Source organism: Blennius ocellaris, assembly GCF_963422515.1.
Source record: "Blennius ocellaris genome assembly, chromosome: 5".
In the NCBI taxonomy this organism is placed as follows: Eukaryota; Metazoa; Chordata; class Actinopteri; order Blenniiformes; family Blenniidae; genus Blennius; species Blennius ocellaris.
The window spans coordinates 3,034,775-3,056,783 of NC_137654.1; the positions used below are offsets into that span (position 1 = coordinate 3,034,775).

Below are 22,009 nucleotides of genomic sequence, written 5' to 3' on the forward strand. Positions count from 1 at the left end.
GTGAAACAGTTAGAATCAAAATCACAACTTTTGTGTGGTTTATTTTTTAATATACATTATTAAAAAAAAAAGCAACTCCGATCAACGTATTTTCACCACGTATGCATTAACGCAGCCACTTTGTTTTAACGCCCACAGTTCCTCCCCCCGCCAATGTGCTGCCATATGTTTGATTTTGTTTGTTTGTGTGTGTGTCTGTTTGTTTTTGAATGTGCACAGGAGTGTTGGCCATCAGGAGGGTTGGTGACCGGAGGTGACTATCAGAGTAGTCTAGCCACCATAGAAACTAAACAGTAGACTCTGCATCTGATCCTCCAGTCTTATACTGGTCTTATACAGTCTTATATCTTAGACCTGCCTCTGGCCAGGTTGAACTTCACATTACTAATCCAATCTATTAGTAATGTGAAGTTAAACCTGGCCAGAGGCAGGTTTAACTTCACATTACTAATAGATTGGATTAGTAATGCACCTTATACGTGCTTTCAAGCAAGCTTAAAGTGTTACAGAAGCAAATGAACCAAAGTTAAAATCGGTGTCATCAGGGTCATTGAGTGGCTAAATGGAACCGAAGGAGACATTTAATAAAAGGCTTTTTCAAAATAAGACGTTTCTGAGCAGCCGTCCACACCAGAACGCCGGTTCACCTGAACGCACCATTACTGTCCGAGGCTCCGTAGGAGGCGGGGCTTCAGGAGGTCTTACAACCTGGCTTGGCTCTGAGGTGTGGACCACCAAGACGATCATCTGGAATGAAGATGACATAACCCCCCCAACCCACGGTCCACGATGTCACCGAATAACCACAATGGTGGACTACATGCTCCAGGTGGCGCAGCCGTCATTTGGGTCCAGTGGCATGTCACGCCATTACACCAGCTGCTGGTTTGGGGGCGCTGTTGCCTGAAACAAACACTGGCCAGGGAGGGAGTAAAGAAGAAACACGGCTCATTGGTTGGTCCAGACCGAAGAGGGAAGTCCCTCCACCTTAGCCCCTGGTGCCAAGGCACGCTAGCTGCTAGCTAGCAGGGAGGTTCAGTCTGATCTTCACACCATCAATGAGTCTTCCTCTCTATCCACGTCTGCCCACCACATATTTTAACACTTCTTCTTTCTGCATCTAACGCTTGGGATTCACATGGTTTGCTTTATTTCTTTACTACCCAGAATGCATTGCGCCCTACATCATGTTCTCTCCCCCCACATGCTAGATTGTTTGTAAACGAACCGAGACCAGCTCCATTTCAGAGTTCAGACCTGTTCTCATTGCTCAAATGAAATGGTGAATGAACCATACATACATTTTTTTTTTTTTTACAATAAATAAGTACCTTTAATATAATAGTTTATGGTTTATTAATGGTGAACCGGTGGGACTTAATAGGTTCTACTTCTTCCCACTCCCTTTGGGCAGTATTTAAGTTTGCATTTGTATTTTTATTTGACACTATTCTACAAGCTATTTAGTTTTTTGGTTCTTAAATCCTGTTAAAATGTAGTATATGTCATATATACCAGTTATTTGTATTGTTCCCATTTGACATAAGTCTTGAGTATGATTTGAATTGTTTGATTTTCTTTTCTTTTATTTCACTTTTCATGTTCATGCTTCACTGTAACTACCTCTAAAACTACGTCTGAAGCCAGGTGGAGTTCAGGTTTAATACCAATCATTAACATTAAATAATTGTATTCGAGCCCTGCTGCAGACCCCCACCCCCCACCATCGCTGTTACAGTGAAGCCAAACGTGGAGACTTACAACAACATACAAATTAAAAGTTTTCCCGCTTTCTGTTGTAAAGATGCTCGGGGCAGTTTGTAGGTCAGATTCAGAGCAAAAAGGTTTGAAAGGGCTTAAACCTTGCACACATACACATCATCACAACGATTCTCAATCTGTGGCTCATATCTCTACAGTGGTACAAGGAGAAAAGTCAAAACATTATTCTAAAAAAACCCCAATTCGATTCAAAATACCTAAAATCTTCCCTTGATATGTAATTAAAGCCATGAGGTTTTTATGTTCTTGCTGTGTTTCACAGAAGTAAAGCTGTTTAGTGTAAGTGTTGAAAGTTTTCAATAAATAATAAAACATGTCTGAGACGTGGTGGAAGCTCTAACCATGTAGGAGATGAAATACATTTGTTTCAGGTTGACTAACAGAGTCATTTCGGCCTTTCTGAAGTGAAGTGAGGGCAGTTTCCGGCGTAACATCTGTGGTACTTGGTACATCAACGTGTTGGAGATCCTGAAGTTCCCTTCAGTCACGAATGGCCTTCTCCTGTGAGTCCATCACTCATCGTGTTCAAATGTGGAGTAAAAGATGGCCGAGGACCATTGAAGAGACGAATGTGATGTACTGGAGTGTGAAAGCCATGGAAGCTGCAGCGCCAAACGCGCGGGAGTTCACCACCCGGAGCAGGACCTCCACCGGGTAATGGTCACTGACGTCCAGCGCCTGAAGGCACAAGACACACAGTTTGACAACAGGAAACAAAGTGCTGAGGAAGAACGAAGCTTCCTGACAGCTCTGAACAGAACCGTTCTCCAGGGAGGAACTGTTCCACCTCAAGGTGTTCTGGTCTCGATTGGCAAGCTATTTCACTGGAACATGTTTCCAGATGTGTGAAACCGACATGTCTGTTGTTGTTTTAGTGGCATTGAGTGAAAGTCTGTCATATTTGAGGATCACTTGTGGGGCAGGTCTGACTCTGTGCCCTCCATCAGTACAGCTGCCCCTCCTGGGGGCAGGAGGCTGAAGTAGGTACAGGAAACAGAAAGCATGTGGGGTGCTACAGTACCTGCTCCTCTGTCAGCCCGTACTCCTTCTGGAAGTCGAAGGCTCTGGCCGAAGAAGGAAGGATGGCTCTGTTGAAGGTGGCTCCGTACACCACGATGCTGTTGAACCAGAGAGGAAACAGATGGGGTTCTTCTGATGTTCTGCTCTGATAGAGGATGAGGAGGACTGGCTCTGTTCTCACTGGTCATAGGAGCAGGACGTGGACGAGCGCACCGTGGTGTCCATGTCCTCCGGGATCAGCCAGACCAGCTCAGTGTCCGTGATGAGGCGCACATGCTTCCTGTTCTTCTTGGCCAGGTAGCCACAGTCGGCGTTGAAGTCCCCGAGAAGCATCACGTTCTGCTCACACATCAACAAACAGTGAACCTTCAGAGTCCTGAGGAGAACCACAGCTCATCCTGAACTCAACATGGAAACTTCCTTTAAAACACATTTGGATTTGTCCAACCGAAATGGCTAAGACTGGACTGTTGTCCATTTTGAGAACTTTACAATAGAAAACGGTGAATTGTGTGTAATTGCAGGTCGTTTGAAGGCCGTAGGCCAGAACTTGGACAGTAAAATTCTTGTGTATGTTGAGAGTGTTGCATTGAGATCTTCACCTGTGTCTTCCACTTCTTCTTCACATGCAGTAACACATCGTACAGAGCGTCCAGCTCCTTGGTGGCGTTGGTGGGAGTGGTGTGCTGAGGGATGAGGACGAACTCCTTTATAGCTGAAGATTTGATGGAGAGAGGGCTCAGAGAAAAGTCCCTAAACATGGTCCTTCTTTCAGATCTCGTCAACATGAGTTTCTGTCAAACTGACCTGTCTTCAGAGCTTTGAATCGGACAACAAAAGGCTCTCTGGAGAAAGCATCAACATCTCCTGGCAGGGCGTCAGGATACTGATACTGCCCGGTGAGTACAGCGGTGTCGGCCCTGAGGACACCGACAGGTTTGGGTTTCAAAATGCTTTGAATAGGTCATTAAACAAGACAATATGATAGAATATTGCTTTGAGCATCAAGGTGCAACCAGCCTCCTCACCTGTACACAAAGACGTACTGCTCCTGGTACGAGTCGGTCCGGCCCAGTCGCTCGCTGGCCACAGCTTGGTACTCGTACCTGGTGTCATACCTGCCATTCCAAATTAATACAAGTGGAAGAGAACTTTCTGTTTTCTTAGAACACAAAAGTTGGTATCTATCTGAATTGTCTAAGTGATACAAATCTCTGTTATTAGCAGATCACAAAAAAATCAAGTACAGGACAAAATAAATCAAATCAAATGTGTTTCCAGTCAATTTAATGAGTCTTCACCTGATGACATGTTCATGTGTTTCACTGTGTGAGCGGTTCAGTTTCAGTTGGATACAGAGAGCCTTCATAAAGAGCCCAGCAGTGACACGGCACGCCAAACGTTCAACCACTAATATGACATCATGGGAAGTAGCTTGCCATCAATTCTGAGCAGCTTCCTTCTCATTACAATAAAAGACCACTGGTTGGTGGTGCTGCTGCACAGACGAGCTTCATCAGAGACGAAGGTTTACGTCAGGATGGGAGTTGTAAAGAGAACGGCCACGGAACACTGGTGAAAGACAATGTGAAACATGCACATGAAAGTCAGGTCTCACCTCTTAATTTGCTTCAGCAGCTCCGGTAAAGCTTTTCCTTTACTGTCTCTCACTTCCTGAAGCAAACACACATCACAGCGGGTGATGACCTGAAGCAGAGAGAGCACAGTGAGGTGGAGGGAGGCTGACCAAAACAACAACAACAACAACAACAAGAGAACACAGTGAGGTGGAGGGAGGCTGACCAAAACAAAAACAAGAGAACACAGTGAGGTGGAGGGAGGCTAACCAAAACAAAAACAAAAACAAGAGAACACAGTGAGGTGGAGGGAGGCTGACCAAAACAAAAACAAGAGAACACAGTGAGGTGGAGGGAGGCTAACCAAAACAAAAACAAAAACAAGAGAACACAGTGAGGTGGAGGGAGGCTAACCAAAACAAAAACAAGAGAACACAGTGAGGTGGAGGGAGGCTAACCAAAACAAAAACAAGAGAACACAGGGGGTTCTCAGGCCTATCTGCCTAAAGTGTGCCGAGATCCCATGGTTGTCCATTCATGTTTGATTTTGTCGTCTCTGGTCTTGTCTGTGTTTGTCCTTCCCGTTCATTTCTGACTTTGTGATTTTAATCACCTCCATGTTCCGTCTTTCCTCATCCCCGGTGTATTGAAGTAGTAAGTAAAGTACTTTGCTCCACAAATCCTGTAATTCCCTCGTGTTGTGTTTAATGTTTAGACTTATGTTTGCTGACCTCAGCTCAGATGTTTGACTGTGAGATTCACTGTCTCTAGTTCTTTGGATATAGATGCTGGTCTGATTTCAGTCGAGCAGGAAAAGGCTTTTGATGTGTTGAACACGACTTCCTTTGGAGGGTCTGGAACGCCTAACCCTAACTTCCTCTGGAGGGTCTGGAACGCCTAACCCTAACTTCCTCTGGAGGGTCTGGAACACCTAACCCTAACTTCCTCTGGAGGGTCTGGAACGCCTAACCCTAACTTCCTCTGGAGGGTCTGGAACGCCTAACCCTAACTTCCTCTGGAGGGTCTGGAACGCCTAACCCTAACTTCCTCTGGAGGGTCTGGAACGCCTAACCCTAACTTCCTCTGGAGGGTCTGGAACGCCTAACCCTAACTTCCTCTGGAGGGTCTGGAAAGCTGGGGTTTCAGCGCTGGTCTCATCGCCAAGATCAAGGTGCTGTACAGGGACATAGTCTGTGTGCTCCTGTTAGAGTGTGTAGAGGTGTCAGGTCTGTCTGGGATGCTCTATGCACTCTCTCTGGAACCCCTCCTCAATAAGATACGTTCTAGTGTGGGGGGGGGGTTACCGGGTTTTAGTGAAGGCGTGACTTTATCCACCTATGCGGACGACCTCATTGTTTTTATCAAGAACCAGGAAGAAATAGACCTTTTAAGTAAAGTAATCAGAGATTTTAATGTGACATCAGCAGCGAGGGTCAACTGGGGGAAGGTGAAGCCCTCGCTGTCGGCAGGTGGCATGGCGGTCTCCCAGGTCTTCCCCAGAATTTAACCTTGGAGAGAGATGGTTTTAAATACTTAGGGATACATGTGGGTGAAGAACATTTTGTTCAGAAGAAGATGGGAGACCGTCTCGGAAAAGATTGAGGGTAAGCTCTCCAAGTGGAGGCGGCTCCTCCCGAAGAGGTCCCTCCGAGGCAGGGTTCTAGTTTTAAATAATCTAGTAGCATCCCAGCTGTGGCATCGGCTCACCAGTGTAGACCCTCCTCCAGGTCTCCAGTGTAGACCCTCCTCCAGGTCTCCTGTGTAGACCCTCCCCCAGGCCTCCTGTGTAGACCCTCCTCCAGGTCTCCAGTGTAGACCCTCCTCCAGGTCTCCTGTGTAGACCCTCCTCCAGGTCTCCAGTGTAGACCCTCCTCCAGGCCTCCTGTGTAGACCCTCCTCCAGGTCTCCTGTGTAGACCCTCCTCCAGGCCTCCTGGCTCAAATCCAAAAGAAAATAGTAGATTTCTTCTGGGATGGTCTGCACTGGGTGCCACAGGGGGTGCTCTTTTTAGACTGAGAGGAAGGGGGTCAGGGCCTAGTCCACTTGGCCAGCCGGAGTGAGGAGGGGGGTCAGGGCCTAGTCCACTTGGCCAGCCGGACTGAGGGGGGGGGGGGGGGGGTCAGGGCCTAGTCCACTTGGCCAGCCGGAGTGAGGAGGGGGGTCAGGGCCTAGTCCACTTGGCCAGCCGGACTGAGGAGGGGGGTCAGGGCCTAGTCCACTTGGCCAGCCGGACTGAGGGGGGGGGGGGGTCAGGGCCTAGTCCACTTGGCCAGCCGGACTGCCACTTTTAGACTCCAGTTCCTGCAGAGGTACCTCACAGGCCCGGCAGATCTGGTGTGGAGAGGCGTGGCCAGCTGATCCTGAGGCGTGCCAGTAAGTTGGGGTTGGATCATGTTCTGTTCCTAACTGATCCCAGATTCCTAGATCTTAAGGGGCTTCCTCCATTTTATCAAAGTGTTTTTAAATGCTGGGCTCTATTTACCATAGAAGGTTCCTGAAGGCCGACTCTCTGACTGGCTGTTGAAAGAACCCCTGATCCACGGAGCCAGACTGGACATCAGTGGAGCAACAACTCCTGGGCTGACGGGAAGGCTGGTCCAGTCTGGGACCCTCACCGTGGGTCAGCTGGTCCAGTCTGGGACCCTCATCGTGGGTCAGCTTGTGGATGCTGTGGGGCCGGACCTGAGCAACACCAAGGCCCTGGGCTGTCTCCTGAAGCTGCAGTCTGTCCGGGTGTCCCAGAGGCTCCTGGAGACCTGGAAGGAAGTCCTCACAGCCAGAGACAGGAGCCTCCTGAGGAAGTACAGCCAAGGAGAACTGTGGCGGGGTTCTCTTTCAGTCCAAGGACTACTAATAATTATTACCACCACGCTCCATATGGCAAGTCAAGATTTGCATTTATTTCCCTCAAAATAGTGCCGGTGCTCAGTATTTACAGTGCAAGAACAAAAATATATATTTACAGTACAAAAAAACAAAACCCAAACAAAACCTGATATCAGCTCTTCTCTTAGCTGCTGGTTTTCACGAGTTTCTTGTGACCTGTGCTCTCACAAGCACCTGCAGGGACAGACTCTCTCCTAATCCAGTTTCCCACCCTGCTTTTAAAGGGTAAGCCCCTCCCCTGGACATGGGATGACTTCTCTCAGCCAATCACATTCATGAAAAATACATATTCAACTCTTTTTTAAACGGATCCTCACTTTTTCTTCCCAAGTAAACAAAAATATTTTCCACATCCAAACGGCAAATAATTACATTCAAAAAGGAAATAAATAATTATTTCAAAGTACCGCATGGTCACATGACCAAACTTTCCGTGCGGGTGAGCTACAAAGTCTCGGAGTTAGCTCCGCCCCGTCTTGGCTCTCCACTGCCGTGAGGCGTCACGTCACGGTAAGCTTCCCTGTGTATATGTATGGATGTGGGAATGTGTTAGTGTTTGTGCAGGTAAATCACAGCCGTCAGGTGTGCACCCCTGTCCGGCTATGCTAACGGTTGGAGAGAGAGGGCGATGAGCTAAGTGAATGATCTGATGTGCAGTACGGAGGGGCATGAGGAAGTGAGTGTGACGTGTATGTTTGGATGTATGAGCGTGCGTGTGTGACAGCGTGCCGCTGCCCTGTTACTGCGCCGTCACATTATCCCCCTCCTCCGGGAGGTTGACGATGTGCGGCAACCTGGACAAATAGTCTGCCACCACATTGGCCTTTCCTGCTCGATGTCTGATTTCAAATTTGAACGGCTGTAGGGACAGATACCAGCGTGTGAGTCGACTGTTATGGTCCTTCATTGTGTGGATCCAGGTGAGGGCTCGGTGATCGGTCTCCAGGTCGAATTCTCGCCCAAGCAAATAGTACCTCAGGCTCTCCAATGCCCACTTAATAGCCAGGCCCTCTTTCTCCACAGCAGAACACCTGGACTCACGGGGCTGAAGCTTGCGGCTCAGGTACATGATTGGCCGTTCTTCTCCAGGATCTCCTTGGGCCAACACCGCTCCCAGTCCGACCTCTGATGCGTCCACCTGCACCACAAACTTCTTATATAAGTCTGGGCTCATGAGGACGGGGGATGAACAGAGAAGGGCTTTAAGGGCCCTGAAGGCTCTCTCACAGTCATCAGTCCAGGTGACAGGGTTTCTCTGGTCCTTACAGGTCAAAGCTGTGAGTGGTGTAGCGATGCTCGCAAAGTGCGCCACAAATCTCCGATACCACCCAGCCAAGCCTAGGAACGAGCAGACTTCTTTCTTGGTGCGGGGTCGAGGGCAGTCCCGGATAGCTTCCACTTTATCCAATTGGGGCCTCACCTCTCCTCGTCCCAGCTGATAGCCCAAGTACCGTGCCTCCTGCCGTGCCCACTCACACTTTGCCGGATTGAGGGTCAATCCAGCCTCCTGAATTTTCCCAAGTACCAAGATCAGGTGTTGCAGGTACTCCTCCCATGTGCTGCTGAAGATCACAACATCGTCCAGGTAAGCAGCACTACAGTGGTCACACCCCTGAAGCACTCGGTCCATCAGCCTCTGTAATGTGGCTGGGGCTCCATGCAGGCCAAAAGGCATCATTGTGAATTGGAACAATCCTGCTGGGGTCTGGAACGCTGTGTATTGTCTGCTTTCCTTTGCTAATGGCACCTGCCAGTATCCCTTACATAGGTCAAGGGTGGTGATAAACTTGGCTGCACCAATCTTCTCCAACAACTCCTCAATCCTTGGCATAGGGTAGGCGTCAAACTCTGAGACTGCATTGAGTTTTCTGAAGTCCATGCAGATCCGAAGTGAACCATCCTTTTTGAACACGATGACCACTGGGCTGCACCACTCAGAGTTCGAAGGCTCAATTACCCCGAGGTGAAGCATCTCCTCCACCTCCTGCTTCAGCCTCCCGACCAGCTGCTGTGGAACCCGGTACGGGCGCTGGCGGATGGGTTGGGTATCTTTCAGGCGTATGGCATGTTCAACGAAGGTGGTCTTACCAGGCTTGGCCGAGAACAATGATGGCACGTCTTTGAAGACTTGACGAAGCTGCACTTCCCGTTCCGGGTGAAGGTGGGCCAGCACAGGTCTCACTGCCACATCCCCAAAGGTCTGTGGTCCTGTCTCCAGCTCCTCATGGCTGTCCACCTCCTGGGCCAGAAGAACCACCTTTGGTTCCTGGATAGGACGTTCCTTCCACTCCTTCAGAAGGTTCACATGGTACGTCTGCTTTGATTTCTTCCTCTCCGGGTGCGATACCTCATATGTGACCGGACCCATCTTGCGAATGATCACATATGGACCTTGCCACTTCGCGAGGAGTTTGTTGGTGGATGACGGACGAAGAAGAAGCACCTTTTGTCCTGGCTGGAACTCACGACACCGGGCCTGTTGATCATACCAGGTTTTCTGGGTTTTCTGGGCCTCCCGTAGGTTGACCGCTGCCTCCTCCCGGTACCTCGCCAGTCGCTCCCTCATCTCCAACACGAACTGCACCACACCTTTGTCCGTCTGCCGGGTGGATGGTGCCTCCCAACCTTTCTGTAGCAGTGCGCTCTCTCCTCATCCATCGCTGTGTAGGCCTCCAACGCCTTCCCCGATAGAAGCGGAACAAGCCGGCACGCCCACTCACTCTCTGGCCAGTTCCAGGTTTTGGCAATGCGTTCAAAACGCAGGAGATAATTTTCAATGTCCTCTCCTGTATTATACGGTGGTATTTTGGGGTCACTGTAGTACCTGTGGTCAGATCTTTGCCCCTCAGGTCTACTACTGCCATCTTGTGTCACAAAGGAGGCTGCTGCTGCTGACTGTCGCCAATGACTTGGCGATGGTGGGGGCAGGTTTCGCCTGGGACTGCTGGCTGTCGCTGTACTCGGTGTCACAGGTGACGCTTGGGCTGCTGACCCCGTGACACATGAAGCTGGTTGGTCAGTCCCCGGAAGGCCAGCTCTTATGTAGTGCAGCTCTTGCAATAGTCCTTCCTCTCTTCTGGTTTGTGCTTCCAGGAAGCCTCTCATCAGCGTCAACAGCTCAGGCTCGGGCTGCCTCACTGACGCTGTGACGAACGTAGCTCCGCCTTCTCCCTCGTCCTCCTCTGATGAAGGTGGGACGGTCTCTCCCATGCCGGGTCGCCAACTGCTCCCGCATCTTCTTGCTGCCCCCGTTTCTGTGATCGGAGTCCTGCACGCTGTCTTGGCTGATGCACTATTTTCTTTCGACTTGCCATATCCCACTTCTGACACCAACTGTGGCGGGTTCTCTTTCAGTCCAAGGACTACTAATAATTATTACCACCACGCTCCATATGGCAAGTCAAGATTTGCATTTATTTCCCTCAAAATAGTGCCGGTGCTCAGTATTTACAGTGCAAGAACAAAAATATATATTTACAGTACAAAAAAACAAAACCCAAACAAAACCTGATATCAGCTCTTCTCTTAGCTGCTGGTTTTCACGAGTTTCTTGTGACCTGTGCTCTCACAAGCACCTGCAGGGACAGACTCTCCTAATCCAGTTTCCCACCCTGCTTTTAAAGGGTAAGCCCCTCCCCCGGACATGGGATGACTTCTCTCAGCCAATCACATTCATGAAAAATACATGTTCAACTCTTTTTTAAACGGATCCTCACTTTTTCTTCCCAAGAAAACAAAAATATTTTCCACATCCAAACGGCAAATAATTACATTCAAAAAGGAAATAAATAATTATTTCAAAGTACCGCATGGTCACATGACCAAACTTTCCGTGCGGGTGAGCTACAAAGTCTCGGAGTTAGCTCCGCCCCGTCTTGGAGAGAGAGGGCGATGAGCTAAGTGAATGATCTGATGTGCAGTACGGAGGGGAATGAGGAAGTGAGTGTGACGTGTGTGTTTGGATGTATGAGCGTGCGTGTGTGACAGTGTGCCGCTGCCCTGTTACTGCGCCGTCACAAGAACTCTCCCTGCAGACCCCTTCCCCGAGGTCCTGTTGAGCCCGGAGCTGGGGGGACTGTCCGCCCCCCCCCCTAGAAACCACACAGCCTGAGAGACTGTCATTACACAAGGCAGACAAACGAACATTTTATCAGAACTGTGTGAAGATCATCCACAAGGGTGGACTGAGCAACAGACCCCCCACTGTGTGGTCACAAAGACTTGGTCAGGAGGGACCCGGTCCACAGTGGAGGATCTTCTACAGACCCCCCACTGTGTGGTCACAAAGACTGGGTCAGGGCGGACCCGGTCCACAGTGGAGGATCTTCTACAGACCCCCCTTAAAGAAAGGGACTGGAGACCTTCAGTGGAGGATTTTACACGGTGCGATCGCCTCAAATGCTTTGAGCTCCATCATGAACCTGCTTTGATCTCCATCATGAACCTGCTTTGATCTCCCTCATGAACCTGCTGTTTTAAACTCTTGTCCATTTTGTGCACTGAGAAACTGTTTTCCATGTTTTTACCGAGTGACAGAGACTCACAGGTTCTTCACTCTTTAACTATGGTTTTTAGTCTTTTTAGTATTGTTTTTACTGAGAGGAGTTTTATCATGGGAGCTGGCTATAAAAAGAGGAAAAGACAAATGTCAGCTCCTGAACTTCCTCTCAGGTGAAGCCAAGATGTTGATCTACGTCAGCAGGAGGAACAAGGTGGAGAACAAAGAAGGGCAGGAGTCATGGAAGTGTGGCGAGTCAATGTCAAATCACACTCTGGCTTCAATACCGTTTTTTAAACAAAACAATAACCTGAATTCTTTTAAAGAGGTCTGGTGTTTTAAGAACATTCTGTGCTGTATGAAAAATTCTAAATTGCAGTTTGCATGTTTTTTAAGATTATTGATTTTAACATGAAAATATGTTTTAAAAATCAAAACATCTCTCTCTCTCTCTGTTTGTCTTACTTTGACAAGTATCTGCATGACATCAGTCTTCTTCGACTTGGAGTCTCCAAAGTTATGAAGGTTGAAGGCGCAGATTCGAAAGTCGGATCCTCCGTGAACGCCACTGACACCAACGAAGAAGAACAACAGGAGTGAGGAGGACCTCATAGTTCAGACCTGTAGAGCACAGCATGGAAACCCAAAATCAACATCCAGATCCTCTCAAACACTGTCGGTGGGCAAAACTGGTGCAAGAAGTAATAACTTCCTAAATTCTGCACGGTTTCTGTTTTCTATGGCATATTTGATCTGTTTTTTCTTTTTCAGTCAGTCAAGTGGTGGAAGTTTTTCTGTGATCTTGTAGCAGCTTTCTGTGGTCATACAGAGACACCTAGTGGTCACAGATGGTATGTCGTGGTGTTTTTTCGTATACAGTATAAGTTGCTTCGAAATAAGAGTTGTGTGACCATCCACTAAACTCACACTCATTAGACTTGTCCATATAATGCGGTAATGTGAAAATTCATCCACTGATTTCTCCGAGAGTGTCTGGCTGCAGGACCTCCACTCTCAGACAGGAAGTGCTCATTCAAAATAAAATGCGACAATTCAAAATAAAATGGGACAGAATAAAATGCCAAAATGCTCCTGAAAAATTAATAATGCGTTAATTAGTCAACAACGCAACATTAACAGCTACTTTCTTGAATGTAGTACAGTATATATCATTTGGACTTTTTTATCTATAGAGCACATGTAGCCAATAAATGACTGTATTGTAGCGACCACTAGGAGCGGCGGCGCTAAGGACCATGGGAAGTGCCTCTGGTAACTTTGTTTATGTGTTTTTGTTTTTAAGACTCTCAGTGGAGGAAGTCTGACAGTGGAGGAAGCCTCTCAGTGGAGGAAGCCTCATAGTGGAGGAAGACTGTCAGTGGAGGAAGTCTGACAGTGGAGGAAGACTGTCAGTGGAGGAAGCCTCTCAGTGGAGGAAGCCTCTCAGTGGAGGAAGCCTGACAGTGGAATATTATCGTTTGTTGCAATAATTTCTGGGACAATTTATCGTCCAGCAGAGCTTGTTATTGTGACAGGCCCATTATCAAGCATGTAATGACTGACCAATCTAGAAAAGACACTTTTGATGGTCAGCTAAAGCTGCTCAGAAAACAAGCAGCTCAACGGGGAAGTGAGAAGCCGCAGATTCTCTCCTACTCACTTCCTTCTTTCTTGCTCATGCTGCGCTCAAGTTTTTCTTCCCCTTTCCATGAAATGACAACGTTTTGAGAATGATCTATTCCAAAATGAGAACTGTTGTTCACATAAAGTCTAAATACACTCTGACCTCTTCACAGAAAGAAGATGTTTATTGATTTCTGTCCTCTTGTCTCCTGCTTTGATGTCATGTTGAATTATTGATTGATAAAACTGTATTAATCCCCTTTGGGAGAAATCTGTTAGGAGGTCCAGGGTCTTGTTCAGAGGGGACTGGGGGGGGTCCAGGGTCTTGGTCAGAGGGGACTGGGGGGTGGAGGTCTTGTTCAGAGGCGGCTGGGGGGGTCCAGGGTCTTGTTAGGTACTCACGGTGCAGGTTTTGGGACTGAGGGAGGAAAGGCAGGATTTGAACCTGGAGCTTCCCACTGTGAGGCCACAGTGCTCACCACTGCACTGACGTGCAGCTTGATGAAGAAGATGACATGAGACTCGTTCAGCCTCCACTGGATCACATGTCTGAACATGCAGGGAATTCTGAATCATTGACTGTGGTTGTGGTTTTTCACATTAAAGTAAAGACAGAATCCACAATGAGCCCACATAGAGGAATGGTGGTGGCCTTACTGATGTTTGTGGAATTGCCAGCAGGGGGCGCCTGTTAGGTACATTTGTACTTTATGTTTATTATTAGTACTTGATATAATGGGAATGAACATTTTGTAAGTTATCGTTGTTTCATGCATGTCTATTATAACCACTGTTCACTGTTTCACACCTGCAAGGCCACGAGTCTTTGTATTATTGAAACTGTACCACTCTGAGACTCTTCAAGGTCTCTGGCCTCTGGGCCGGGAGACGTCTTATCTGAGACTCCTGCTTCAACTGTGTGAACCATATAGAAATGTAAGCACACACACACACACACACACACACACACACACACACACACACACACACACACACACACACACACACACACACACACACACACACACACACACACACACACACACACACACACACACACACACACAGTTAAGAAGCAGAAACGTACCTGTAGATCGTCCGTCTATGTCCTCAGACTAGGAACTGGAGGTTTTCTGGAGGGGCAGTGACTGAACAGAAGTGCCCCGCCCCTCCATGCGCGCGCACACAACTTTATTTTAAAACCAGAACTTGACACTTCCTGTCCCTGGGCCCTCCTCCTCCTCCTGGAACTTGATGGTTCTCATAGTAGTAGGCAGTCAACTTGGTAAAGCCTGGACAAACATCAGTCCAGATGTTTCTTCATGAAGCTCGAACAGGATCAACAAGCAGCTGTTTAGAAAACTTTGACCCACGATGTTTGAAAAAACTTGACATGCGGGTGTTCATGGTTCAGATTTTTTAACCGTGTCAATCAAGCTGTCCAGCCTCGATTGGTACCGCCCCATCAGGAGGTTACTGGTTCAACTCCCATCTCCACCTGTCAAAGAGCAAGACAGCAAACCCAAAGGAGTCCCAGGGGCCCGACGGCACCTCGCATGGCCACAGCCTCCATTAGTGGGTGAATGTGATGACTGATGTAGAAGTGTGAATGTAATGACTGACGTAGAAGTGTGAATGCGATGACTGACGTAGAAGTGCGTGCATGTGATGACTGACGTAGAAGTGTGTGAATGTGATGACTGACGTAGAAGTGTGTGAATGTGATGACTGACATAGAAGTGTGTGAATGTGATGACTGACGTAGAAGTGTGTCAATGTGATGACTGACGTAGAAGTGTGTGAATGTGATGACTGACGTAGAAGTGAAGTGTTTTCTATATAGCTTTGTTGTAAAGCACTGTGGATACCACTAGGTGTTTGTAACGGGCTATAGAAATAAAGTTTGATTGATTGATTGAAGTCCACCATGTTGCATAGAAAGAGTTTGAACCAGAGCAGGAAGAGAAGAAAGAAGCGGTGCCATGACGTAGATCAAAGGCGTTTTATTGTGGCTCTGCAGGTTCTAGTTGGTGTGCAGAACCTTCCAGCGGGATGTACTGTGCAGGTTCTAGTTGGTGTGCAGAACCTTCCAGCGGGCCAGCGGCCCCCTGCTGGGGATGTACTTCACACCGCAGCCGTCGGGGATCAGACGCTTCTCTGCCATCATGTCGTCGAAGTCGCAGGCGTTGAACTTGGTGAAGCCGTACTTCTTGGAGATGTGGATCTGAGGGAGGAGGAGAGGTGAGAGGAGGCGGTGGCTCCACAGCTTTGTCTCAGCGGTCCCTTAAAGCACTCAGCACCTCCCAGCTGAGCACATACACAACCACAGAGTCACTGTCTGCAGACTTTGCACACCAGAACCGCACGGCAGCGGCCCGGTCGGCTTAATAGCCTGCAGGGGCCCGGAGGCCAGGGCCCGGAGGCCAGGGCCCGGAGGCCAGGGCACGGAGGCTTACCTTCTGACGGCCCGGGAACTTGAACTTGGCTCGGCGCAGGGCCTCCACCACGTGCTCCTTGTTCTGGGTCTTGGTGCGCACCGACATGATCACCTGGCCGATGTGCACACGGGCCACGGTGCCCTGGGGCTTACCGAAGGCCCCCCGCATCCCCGTCTGGAGCCTGGCCACCGGGGGGGGGGGGGGGGGAAACCAGACATTCCATCACTTCATCAACTCCATTTACATCACAACTTTTCTAATGAAAACTCGCAGCTCAATAAAAGCCGTTTCCATGGCAACACTTCCAGATGCCATCAGGGTCAGAGGACAGGGTACCCCCTCTCTCTAAACATTAAATATCACAGTGAAAACCAGCAGTCAGCATTAGTCCATGTTAATGCTCTACCGTATTGTTGGATCATCTTTAATGTGTGTATGAAAGCAGGTGTTACAGTAAACATGTAGAACATTCGCAGTATGGCATGATGTCGTCGTTGTGCCCTGGGGCTGCAGCTAAAACCTGCTAACAAGCAGCTCTTAGGACTAGTTTTTGTTCGTGTGTCCCTGAGAATGTGTGTACATATAGAAAGTGTTGTCATTGAAAACAGAAGTCCAACATGTTGATCCTGTGGAACAAAAGCAGAGAGCTCCCAGTGGACCGCCACACTCACCGATCAGCTCCGGCGCAGGACAACATCTTGTTGATGCGGATCACGTGGAAGGGATGCAGACGCATGCGGATGTGGAAGCCGTCCTTGCCGCAGGTCTTCACCATGTACTTGTTGGCACAGATGCGGGCCGCCTCCAGAGCTGCACAGCAACAGAGGTCGGGCTTCAGGAAGGAGGACCTTACAGGTTCAGAGCCTGTCCTGGCCTGGGGGCGGGGCTACCCACACCGCTATCCTTGCACCGACAGCCAAGTGTCTGGTTTTTTGTTTTTAATTTGTCATGGATGCAAAATTCAAGCTGCAGTGGACTGAGCTGCAGAACTCCTGGACATCCAGATCAAAACTGAGCCTCTCAGACCGAGCAGGTGTTGAAAAACAGCTGGAGGCTCTCTACCAAAAATCACCAGTTAATAAATGACTAGAAATCAGGGGTCTGTGCAGCCCTGCATGTTCTCCATGTCTCCCTTGTACTGCAATGAGCAGCTCCACCTAACTGGCTGTTTGATGCTTGGATGTGGCTCTTCCTCTCACTGTGAAGCAGAATCACCAAGCCTTGGATTGTTCTCCACTAACGGGGAAGGTGAGCTGGTTAGATGATGATGTGTTGTTGCTATAGTAACCCTCCTTCCACCACCTTCAGCACCAAGCTTGGAAGCTTAGTGCTGAAGGTGGTGGTGGACCATGACCATGAGCGGTGGCCCCTCACCACTGAAGGTGGTGGTGGACCATGAGGACGTGGAGAACATGCAGGGCTGCACCTCCAGGACGTGAGGCAGAGACCTCTGCTCTAGAGGATCAACCATAAAGAATAAACTAAATCGTCTTTGAAACCAACAAGCAGTTGGATTTTTTTTGCCACGACCAGGTGGAACCGGTTGTGAGGACGAAGGAGATTTGAAGCTACTGACCAGTACTGACCACTGGAAGGAACACAGAAGTGGAACCAGCAGCTCCAGAACAGGTCCGTGTTCTGACTCACCTTCTGAAGACAGCTGCTCATACTCATCAGAGACCATGTGACCACACAGGGGGAACTCATCCACCTTGGCCTTCTTCCTGCCGAGGTCAAAGATCCTGATCTTTGGGTCTGTGCACCAGAGGAAGACAGGAACCCAGTTAGTCAAGTCTGTTATAGTGCGGAAGTGTCCACTGCTCATTTCTATTAGAAATGATCAGTATTTAATCTAACATGATGGTACACATCTCTTCTATATTGCACTTCCTTTTCTCAGTTTAAAGTGACTGAGGTGTAATGAAACGCTCATCGCCAGCTGCACTGGCCCTAAAACTGAACCTTCAATGATCTGCCTGAATCAGCTGGGGAAAAATATAAATGTGAATGATGATAAACTGTTGATGGTATAATATTTGCTATATGTTGAATCACATTCCACTGCATTTCTAATTTCACATTCAGCTTTCAATAATTCAAGCAGAAATTTAGTCAAATGTTCTTCAATCATGTGATTTTGAAAATGAAAGGTGTCCGACCAGACATTTCCACCTTCGCCCCCAGTAATCAACCCAGGCTTTGTCTCAGCGGTCCCTTAAAGCACTCAGCACCTCCCAGCTGAGCACATACACAACCACAGAGTCACTGTCTGCAGCCTTTGCACACCAGAACCGCACGGCAGCGGCCCGGTCGGCTTAATAGCCTGCAGGGGGTTCGGTGGTGGTTCCAGACCCAAACAAAGAGCAGAGCGGTTCTGATGGGGGTGAAGGTCTTACCGGGGACGCCTCTGCAGAAACGGGACTTGGGGTACGGCTTGTTCTTGCAATAGCGGTAACTGTCGAAAGCAAAGACAACGTAGGTGAACACGATGGGAATGACAGTTTGACACTCCGCAGCACAACGCTTGAAAGTGGAGATTTAATCATCCGAAAAGGAAACGCCAACATTTGTTCACCTTCGTTGAATAGTTTAAACATCCTCCCTGAAATATACTGCATGTATTCAGATCAGTTTGAATCCTTTAATCTAAATTTCCAATCAATATCCAATGTTCAAGGCTGTTTGTTGTCATGGAGCAGATAGAGCCTGGTCTTCTCACACAACCAACTACCAGTTGGTCAGGCATGGATAATAGACGTACTAAAACCTGACTTCATCACTAGTTAGTCACATTATATCAACTGATAAGCTTCTGGAAAAGAAAAACATGTACTATATGGAGAACAGTGATTTACCGAGTACTAAACAGTTTAAAGCCTCGTCTGTAGGGTTGTGCAGGTTTAACTCAAGTTGACTGATCTCAGCTAGTTTAACGTTAAAGCAGGTTGGTTACTGTTCCAACACTAACCTGGTCGTTAACCGAGCCGACAGAAACGATTGTGACAAGTTTAAGGACAGCCGCTTTAAACGCTTCATCTCGTAGCCTTAAGAGATAAATCCGTATTTTGAAGCGGTTAAAGCAGCAACTTCACGGCTAATTTACACCCGCGTTTCGGAGCCGGTTACAGTCAGACTTCTCTGCGGCCTCCCGGAGCCTCCACATGGAGCTCAGCGGCTAATTTACACCCGCGTTTCGGAGCCGGGTACAGTCAGACTTCTCTGCGGCCTCCCGGAGTCTCCACATGGAGCTCAGCTGCCTCCCGGAGCCTCCACATGGAGCTCAGCGGCTAATTTACACCCGCGTTTCGTAGCCGGTTACAGTCAGACTTCTCTGCGGCCTCCCGGAGCCTCCACATGGAGCTCAGCGGCTAATTTACACCCGCGATTCGGAGCCGGTTACAGTCAGACTTCTCTGCGGCCTCCCGGAGGCTCTACATGGAGCTCGGCGGCTAATTTACACCCGCGTTTCGGAGCCGGGTACAGTCAGACTTCTCTGCGGCCTGCCGGAGGCTCCACATGGAGCTCAGCTGCCATTTTCTGCGGACCCGAGGCGGCCTCAGCTCGGCCCTAAACTAAGCACAGAGCACTCACCAGCGGGCTGGACGGCGGCCCATGGTTGCAATCTGAAGAATAAACCAATAAATCGTGTTAGAGTTGAGAGAATACCTATACAATTACGATGTAATTTAGTTTTTTCAACAGAGCAGAAGAACCGCGTTGCTCCACGCACTCACCTAATGGAGGAAAGGAAGATGAGCTCACTTCCGCTGCGTCATATCCGGAGAGTCGCCGGAAGAAAATTATGATTTTTACAGTTTAACAACGATTATATATATTTTTAAAAATGCATTTCATTCATTAAGTCTCCATCGCGTAGGGGAACTAATTAAATTGGCTTCTATCAAAATATCTATTATTTAGTAATTTGAACTCTACGATCTCGGGAATACTGGGAACTGTAGTTTCAACATCACAAGGAAATGCATGAACTCCATAGAAACACTTTATCAATGAATTAGCAGCTTGAACATGGGAACATTTTTATAATATCACGTCACAAATCTTTACAAACTTGAATACAATCTATATTTGGATAACTGAAACTAATATATGTGTGTGTTAGTTCAGGAAAGCACTGAGGGAGCTTCACATTAATGAATAGAATAGAATAGAATAGAATAGAGTGAACCCACAATTCTCGGAAATGAAAGAATAAATTGTATTCATCAAAATGAAATGATCAATCTGGAATGAGACAGTAATGTACTGTGGACATTGTAAAAGATGTCATTAGAAACAGTAAACATCAGGCCACGGTGCTCCTTGTGTTTGGTAAAAAGAAAACATGAAATTCAGACGGATTGCTATTGGATTATTATCACTGTGTATTATATAAGATCATATATCTTCACTGCTGATGTTAAGTAAAATAGAGATTTAAAACAGACCTGAACACCCACAAAGAGTCAATGGAAGATTATCAATAGATTATGACTTACTGTACATGATTCAAGCAAGACAACAAAAAAGTATTTTGAATGAAGAATCTTCGTTCTTCTGGTGTAAATAATTCACAGCGGCCCTTCAACCCGTGCTCGCCATGTAGAGAGATTACAGTTTACATGATCAGGTATAGAAGGGTGAAGGAATACAAGACATTGATGCAAAGCAGGAACAAAAACTACAACATGTGATATTGAACCTTTACTGGATTATAAAATCCTGTTGAGCACAATTAAGTGAGACTTGTGGTTCAGATCCTGATTGGACAGGTTGGACTTCTTGCTTGTAGTTCTAGATATAAAATGGGACTGACCTGGGTTTTTACAAAAACAGGTTTTTACCCCTCAATGTTTGAAAAATCAGCCTCATTGACACTGACCTGCATATCCATTTCTGATTAGTCCCACCTTTCTCCTTTCCTATGCACCCCGTGGATGACATGAAGGGTTAAGGAAAGGGGTTAGGAGGCTTCCTAAAGGAGTTAAGGACAGGTGTTAGGATGATTCCTAAAGGAGTTAAGGAAAGGTGTTAGGAGGCTTCCTGAAGGAGTTAAGGAAAGGTGATAGGAGGCTTCCTAAAGGAGTTAAGGAAAGGTGTCAGGAGGCTACTAAAGGAGTGAGGAAAGGTGTTAGGAGGCTACTAAAGGAGTCAGGAAAGGTGTTAGGAGGCTTCCTAAAGGAGTTAAGGAAATGAGTGAGGAGGCTGCCTAAAGGAGTTAAGGAAAGGTGTTAGGAGGCTTCCTGAAGGAGTTAAGGAAAGGTGATAGGAGGCTTCCTAAAGGAGTTAAGGAAAGGTGTCAGGAGGCTACTAAAGGAGTGAGGAAAGGTGTTAGGAGGCTACTAAAGGAGTCAGGAAAGGTGTTAGGAGGCTTCCTAAAGGAGATAAGGAAAGGGGTTAGGATGATTCCTAAAGGAGTTAAGGAAAGGTGTTAGGAGGCTTCCTAAAGGAATTAATGAAAGGAGTTAGGAGGATTCCTAAAGGAGTTAAGGACAGGTGTTAGGATGATTCCTGAAGGAGTTAAGGAAAGGTGTTCGGAGGCTTCCTGAAGGAGTTAAGGAAAGGTGATAGGAGGCTTCCTAAAGAAGTTAAGGAAAGGTGTCAGGAGGCTACTAAAGGAGTCAGGAAAGGTGTTAGGAGGCTCCTAAAGGAGTCAGGAAAGGTGTTAGGAGGCTTCCTAAAGGAGTTAAGGAAAGGGGTTAGTAGGCTCCCTAAAGGAGTTAAAGAAAGGTGTTAGGAGGCTTCCTAAAGGAGTGAAGGAAAGGTGTTAGGAGGCTTCCTAAAGGAGTGAAGGAAAGGTGTTAGGAGGCTGCCTAAAGGAGTTAAGGAAAGGTGTTAGGAGGCTTCCTGAAGGAGTTAAAGAAAGGTAATAGGAGGCTGCCTAAAGGAGTTAAAGAAAGGTGTAAGGAGGCTTCCTAAAGGAGTTAAGGAAAGGTGTTAGGAGGCTACTAAAGGAGTTAAGTAAAAGAGTTAGGAGGCTTCCTAAAAGAGTTAAGGAAAGGTGTTAGGAGGCCTCCTAAAGGAGTTAAGGAAAGGTGATTGGAGGCTTCCTAAAGGAGTTAAGGAAAGGTGTTAGGAGGCTTCCTAAAGTAGTTAAGGAAAGGAGTTAGGAGGCTTCCTAAAGGAGTTAAGGAAAGGTGCTAGGAGGCCTCCTGAAGGAGTTAAGGAAAGGTGATAGGAGGCTT

The 22,009-nt window shown here is 47.7% G+C and overlaps 2 protein-coding genes across 3 annotated transcripts; both read right to left on the bottom strand.

Moving 5' to 3' along the window:
* Positions 1 to 485: 485 nt before the first annotated feature.
* Positions 486 to 14,549, bottom strand: LOC308130870 (deoxyribonuclease gamma-like). 2 transcript variants are annotated; one of them, XM_080497374.1, is made up of 9 exons: positions 14,474 to 14,549; positions 12,229 to 12,384; positions 4,421 to 4,509; positions 3,831 to 3,920; positions 3,610 to 3,722; positions 3,405 to 3,517; positions 2,984 to 3,141; positions 2,804 to 2,900; positions 486 to 2,460 (listed from the first exon to the last, which is right to left on the bottom strand). In XM_080497374.1, the coding sequence occupies exons 2-9, from the start codon at positions 12,373 to 12,375 to the stop codon at positions 2,308 to 2,310; spliced, it is 960 nt and encodes a 319-aa protein (XP_080353500.1). In that variant the 5' UTR covers positions 12,376 to 12,384; positions 14,474 to 14,549; the 3' UTR covers positions 486 to 2,307. The 2 variants fall into 2 exon arrangements, with proteins under 2 accessions (XP_080353500.1, XP_080353501.1); XM_080497375.1 differs by lacking the exon at positions 14,474 to 14,549 and having other exon boundaries at positions 12,229 to 12,385.
* Positions 14,550 to 15,374: 825 nt separating this feature from the next.
* rpl10 (ribosomal protein L10) lies at positions 15,375 to 19,510 on the bottom strand. Its single transcript, XM_080497313.1, has 6 exons — positions 19,416 to 19,510; positions 18,221 to 18,279; positions 17,472 to 17,579; positions 16,496 to 16,634; positions 15,843 to 16,005; positions 15,375 to 15,610 (listed from the first exon to the last, which is right to left on the bottom strand). Exons 1-6 carry the CDS (start codon positions 19,436 to 19,438, stop codon positions 15,455 to 15,457), a joined length of 648 nt encoding a protein of 215 aa, XP_080353439.1. The 5' UTR covers positions 19,439 to 19,510; the 3' UTR covers positions 15,375 to 15,454.
* Between the last annotated feature and the right edge of the window lie 2,499 nt (positions 19,511 to 22,009).